A 6,613-nucleotide genomic window follows, 5' to 3' on the forward strand; every position below is an offset into this window, starting at 1 on the left:
AGGAGAATGAAACGGTGCACGAACCCGAGGCGTGGTCGGTCAGCGAGCAGTGTGTGCAGGTAGCGTTCCAATGAATGCTCATTAAGAGCGCAGCGCATCCAGGCCCGACCCCTGCCCAGCTCCGACGAGATGTGACGGAGGGAGTAGAAGCGCTGGAGCTCGTGCCGGTTCAGATGCTCCTTAACGTAAAACCAGAAGGTGAACTCTGGAAAGGGAAACAAAAAAAAAATTTTTTAAACGCATCATTAGGATTGTAAGGATAGCAAAAGAGATCAGTGAATTGGTCGTTAACTATTCCTTATAGTGAGAAAAATGGCAATTTAAGTCATTAACTGCCACTCGCTAACCCCAGAAGCACAATGTTGGAACATTTAGACAAGTGATTCCGAATGGGATAATGCAACTCATTTATATATGATTAGCATACACCTCCAGAACACTGTGTAAAATTTATATCTGTGATGGGTCTGGCTTCATTAGACTGCTGTAAAGCCTCAAGTTCAACCGAAGGAGACCATTAGAAATGCTGAAAGTCATAAATGAGCTGGTAGCCATTACTGTGGAATTAACAGTCACTGCATTCTTAAATATTCTGCAATTCATGAGATAATGTGGCACTAACGGCGCTTCACACAGCAGGACAATTTAGAGATCAGTTGGCAAAAAGCAGAAGAGGCTTCTTAGGCCGTTATTCATACAGTAAGACTTTCTCATGAGAAAACCTCATAAGGCTCAGCAGTAAAAAAAAAAAAAAAAAGAAACATTTATGCAACCCACAAGAAACTTCTCCTGAGATTTAACTGTTTTTGTACAAAAGCATGGAAGGTAATTGTCATGGTGAATTTCAATGGTATAGATGCTCAAAGGCAAATGCTTATGAATTATTTAATGTGTCTGCTCACAGTTTCACTTGAATTTCTAATACGTTGCAGTGTTTCCTCAAGGATATTTTTTTCAGTCCTGTGGCAGCAGGTGTTCTGGGAAGCTTGACCACTCAATGTGCGAAAACGCTACCACCATCCAGTACGCGCAACTGTATTTCCATACTGAGTTAGCTAGTTATGTGTACCGGGGCTCTACACTAAATTTTGCACTGGCGCTGCCGACTTTTTCCATTTCTGCAACAGACAGGATTTGGTCACAAGAAGGCTGCGAGAAAAACGTTGACCAAGTTGGGTCAATCAACTTAAACGATGTTTGCACCACTATGTTCTAATCTACACAAAACCTTTTTGCAGACACATACGGTATTGCAATGATGGTCACAGATAGACCCATAAAAAAATGGATATTACAATTTAGGGTTCATTTCAATTAAAAAAGAGTGACAAAAATAATGTCATAGTCAATATTTGCAATGTGGAACTGGCATACCACAGAACTCCATTTCCTGTGTTGATGCATCACCTAGTGGCCAGATGGATGATGCCATTTGTGTGTTTAAAAACCCATATTGATTTAGTAAGGTTTGTTCTAGCTATGTACAATGGAAAATGCAGCATCTCCAGCACCTCCTGCTGTTCGTAATGAAAAACTGTCTAAATCTTACACAGTGTCCTTTTAAAGCAATACTGTATTAGCACATCTATCTTTCGAGGAAAAAAAAGGAAAGAAAGTTGTGAATTCCAGAAAAAGCACTAAGGCTGTATTATCTATAAATAGAAATTGTCACTGTAAAGTCAACTGTGGTTCGGTTTTTGCTGTCAAGCACGAAACGTGCACAGTCTGAGCATAAAGACGAAGAGGCTTAAGAGAAGAAGATTAACAGGAAGTTATTGACCTCATTGCAGCTAACAGTCAACTCCACTCTTAGGTTTACTCATGGAATATTGTTGAAGCACCACCTGTACGTGACTTTAAAGACACTATTATATGTGTAATGTACATATAACATTATGTAGGCGTGAGCTAAATGGCATGTTTATTGACCTTAGTTGTCTCATTTTGCCCAAATGAATGTAGAGGAAACACTGCAATGAAATCTCTGAAGTACATTTAAATTGCATATCTCAGAAATTGACAGCAAAAATGTTAAGAGAACTTATGTGTTTATGCCAGCATTCTTTTTCAGGTGAATTGTTTCCTTGGCTTTTAATATTATTGTGATTAAGAGCAAGTGCCCATTTTTTTCTTCTGCTTAAACACGACACACAAATCAAATGCTGCTTGTACCTGATTCAGCCTTGCTGAATCCGGCTGCCTGCTTGAGGGCGGCGGCGGTGAGGGCCAGACCTCGGCTCTTTCTCAAGCCGTGTTGAAGCACCGCCTCAAACTGGGCGCAAAGGCAGATCACTCTGAAGATGCAAGGAAAAGAAGTCTTACAATTTTGTTTCATAAACACTAAATACAATTGAACCTTGATGTACACTTTTAATTTGGTCTGTGGCAATGCTTGTACTCATCATATCAAATCATTTTTCCCCATTGAAATAAGTACAAATGCCATTCATCTGTTCCAACGCCCCAAAAATATTTTTGTAAACTTTTTTTTTCATATGAATACAGCTCTTTAATACTGTGCTACACAAACAAACATACACACGTTGCACAACTGCCTTAGCAGGTTTCAATAAAATTTTGAAATTCAAAGAATAGTGGTTAAGAATAGTGAGTGGTTTGTCATTGTCGCTCTACAATTCTTGCTTCGCCATTAGTGTTTAAATTACCTTTGTTCAAAGAAGTGCTTATCAATTATATTTTGCCTAGGAAAGAGAAAAATTTTCACGTGACCCCGCTGACTTTAAATACAATTATTATCTATGAGAGCTGTATAAGTATACCTAAACCTGTATCTTTTTTAACATTAACAAAAGAAAAAAGCAACATAAATCAACTTTCAAGAACTGTTAATTATTTTTTACAGCGTCTTTACAGGTTACAGTTTAATCTAAAAAGAAAACATAAGCAAGCGCATCTAATTGCCTGAAACAAAAAATAAAAAATCATGAAAATTCATATTTTATTGCAATTACACTTCACCTTTTCCCTCGGGTCATCCGTGCACCAAGAGGGGCCCACCCCACTATTTGAGAAGCACTGGTTTAAAGGGATGGTCAATAGCCATTTTCAGCAGTAAATAGTTCATATTGTCCCTATTAATTCCCTAATTTGATAACTACATTGTTTTTCAAGTAGTTCACTTTCAAAAACACACTTTCCATTTGCTGTCAACTGAAAATGACTTCACCTCAGCTCAAAGCTCAGATAATGACCAGTCCGGCGCACCTGTTCATCCAAAATGTGTTTTTTAAAGTACAAATTACACATTATTTGAGGTGAAAAATAATTTAGTCATTTAATTAATTAGACAAAATAAGAACCTTTTAAAGCTGAAAACGGCTAAATAAGTGGAATATCCTTTAAAGGACTATAACAGTGACGCTGATCCAATTTGCTAGCCCTTCAATGACAATTTTTCATGGGCTGTTGTTGTTTGAATACACAAGGTGCAATTTTATTTATTTTATGTTGATTTTGATAGCAAACCTCAACTGAGTGGGGCAAAAAAAAAAACAATTTCTTGGATTAAAAAAATGAATATATATATATATATACATATATACATATATACATAGATAGATAGATAGATAGATAGATAGATAGATAGATAGATAGATAGATAGATAGATAGATAGATAGATATACATATATATATATACACACACACACACACACACACACACACACACATATTCATATTATACACACACACACACACACAAGTTGCAAACCTGCTGTCAGAGTCGGTTGCAATCTCTTTTCTGCCTCCAAAGCGGATTTGGCACTAGGAGAAAAAAAAAAAAGAGATAAATGATACCGCATGAATGTTACTTTCTTTGAAGGATTGTACACAAATAGTTGGCTCTCTGGAGTACCTGCCCACTTATCAAGAGTCGAATACAACAATAGTGTGTAAAAACATATTTTGTTAGCCGACCACTGTATTTCCCACTCTTATTTAACAGTGGGGCTCATTTATTTGATAACAACCTCCAGAGAAAGTTTCTCAATTACCAGCTAGACTAGGTGAACATCAATAACTACTTCCAAGCAACAGTTGGTTATGTCACAAAGTTGTTTATGAAAAAAAAACATGCAGAATGGCCCTAAATTGGTGAAGAGCATTGGTCAGAATGGATTTCAGATTGACACACACACACACTCACTAATGCCCTGTTGTCATACTGAAACATATCTGTAATTTATTGTCCAATTGGCTCCATTAAATGCAGAGATATTTGATAAAATGTCATCTACATGTGAGCGTACTAACCTGTTTGACAGCATCGAGTAACCTTTCCAAGAGGTTTTGTCTCTTGGCATCACTCTGCACAGTGTCTGCAAAGGTCAACGAAGACAAAATTAGATATTGTGGCATTAACAATGGGATCAAAATCAAAAATTTCATAACTGCGGAACACCAATAAAATGCAAGGTTTCATACATAGATTAATAAAATTATTATCTTTTAAATTGAGTAGACGTTATAAATCCTACTTTTGCAGAAAACTGCAGTGTCATTTGCATCCATGTTGAGTAGAAAGGAAGCAATGACAGCTAAGAAGTCTTGATGAAAATATATGTTCATGTCATCTTTGAATGCAAGTTCAACAAACCATATGGATATTACTGTAAAACTATTTTTGCAGAAACGCCCGTGCAAATATTGCAAATACGTCAATTTGTGTGTTTTTTTTTCCCCAACACGAACTGAACTTACCGTTCATTGTGACGACAAAACTGTAACATTCAAGCTCAAAACTTCTCCACCACCCCTCTTTGTGCTGCTAAAGATCCACATTGGAGTCTAGCGAGGGACCGGGCTCATGCTGTCTCCATGGCCGAGCATGACCCACCCTACCACGGCTAAAAGAGCGATGCCCTGTCGGTGAGCGGAGAGGCCTTGCCGGTGACTGAGTGACCTCCGCGGGACGGCATACAAGTGTCGAATTTTGTATGCGCTCCAGAGCCGATAAATGTGCACTTACACAAACCGGAGTCACGGACTACATTTTTATTATATGATAACAACCGACACAAACCTAAGTACCGGAAGCGGGTTATTGACTAGTGAGCCGTGTGCAGGTCACGTGACAAAACCCAGTTGTCACGTGTCCGTGTTTCAGTCACCACGGGAAATGTAGTTTTCAATAGACCTAGCGTAACGTTCTCGTTTTCATTTGGCATTTGCGTGTAAATATGATAAAATCATATTTTATTTTATAATTATCTCTATAAATTTTATAAATATTTTATTTATTTTTTGTTTTCATATTTGACTCTCCGGTGGCACTGAAGTGAAAACCAGAGCAAAAACAACATCAAACGCAGAGCAAATCAGAAAACATACACACAACAGTAAACAATAACAAAAAATAACTAAACAATACAACAAAAAGTGAACTGCAACAAGAAATATAACAACACAAAAACAAAAAATAACCAAACGTTATTTTATTTGGGTTTCAGTAGTTAAACATTTAACTTTTGTCTTCCCAATAATATTAAAAGGCAGGTTTTTACTACTTGCCTAATAATAATAATAATAATAATAATAATAATAATTATTATTATTATTATTATTATTATTATTATTATTATTATTATTATTATTATTATTATTATTATTATTATGTGAAATTTGCATTTGCCTGGGCAGGAACAGTAATTTTGAAGTTAATTCACCTTGCTCGTATTTACTTAAGTAATTGTGAATATTATGATTTTAATTTGAACCATCGTTTCCTTCTGCGTCGAAATTCAGAGATATTACTGTGGAAATAATTAATTTGAATATACAGGTATTTATAGTGAAGATTAATTTTCATCTGAGTTTTGTTGTCCCCTAGTGTTTATCATCCATAGCATCTACCTAGCTCGCAAGCCCTAGCCCGGGGATTTCAGATGGAAATTAGCTTGTAGCTATTTCTGGTCTTGTGAACATATTTCTTGTGTCGTGTCCTTGTTAAATAAATGCCCTCATTATATACACACAAAATAAGAAAAGAAAAACTAAACACAACATCAAATCAGAAAGTATAAACAACAACAAATAACAAACATAAAAACTTACAAAAAACTATTCCAGGCAAATTAAACTTAAAAAAACAAATAAAAAAACACGACATTGGCCCACCAAAGTTATGTGAGTGAAAAGAAGGAATTTTCAAGGACTACAAATGAACTGTATCTGTTTGCGGGTCTTGTTTGCAGACAGCAGATTGTCCACATTGCTACATACCCCAGAAACACGGTTAAATAGTAACATTTTACTTGAACATCATAAAACCTTTAGCTTTAATTTTTGCATTTACTATGGTTCATAAAAATCCTGCTTGATACCTTGCTTGTTATCTTGTATGGAGTACTTCAATTTGCAAGATGTATATCTTATCAGCCGGTTAAGACGATGTGAACGTATCTGGACACTGTTGTCTAATCATTACCTGTGCATGATGGCAGAGCAAATATCAAATCCATTTCAAGCGTAGAGGCAAAGACAACAAAAACCCAAGTACTGTATAGCTTTAGTGTGTCTCTCAGAGTGTTAATCAGTGATTCTTACTCAACCAGTCAGCCTTGGCACATTATTGTTCAATGAGAGGTCAGAGTG

At 36.4% G+C, this 6,613-nt stretch overlaps 1 protein-coding gene across 1 annotated transcript in view; it reads right to left on the bottom strand.

Annotated features, from left to right (window-relative positions):
* Positions 1-5,050, bottom strand: part of snx29 (sorting nexin 29) — a 133,354-nt gene extending 128,304 nt beyond the window's left edge. Inside the window, exons 1-5 of the mRNA XM_088439153.1 lie at positions 4,721-5,050; positions 4,274-4,338; positions 3,732-3,784; positions 2,173-2,294; positions 25-205 (exon numbers count right to left, since the gene is read on the bottom strand). Coding sequence (XP_088295279.1) covers positions 25-205; positions 2,173-2,294; positions 3,732-3,784; positions 4,274-4,338; positions 4,721-4,727 — 428 coding nt within the window. The 5' untranslated portion in view covers positions 4,728-5,050. The remainder of the gene's footprint in view (positions 1-24; positions 206-2,172; positions 2,295-3,731; positions 3,785-4,273; positions 4,339-4,720) is intronic.
* Between the last annotated feature and the right edge of the window lie 1,563 nt (positions 5,051-6,613).

Source organism: Hippichthys cyanospilos, chromosome 17 (genome assembly GCF_059441005.1).
Source record: "Hippichthys cyanospilos isolate Australia breed blue-spotted pipefish chromosome 17, RoL_Hcya_1.0, whole genome shotgun sequence".
Classification (NCBI taxonomy): Eukaryota; Metazoa; Chordata; class Actinopteri; order Syngnathiformes; family Syngnathidae; genus Hippichthys; species Hippichthys cyanospilos.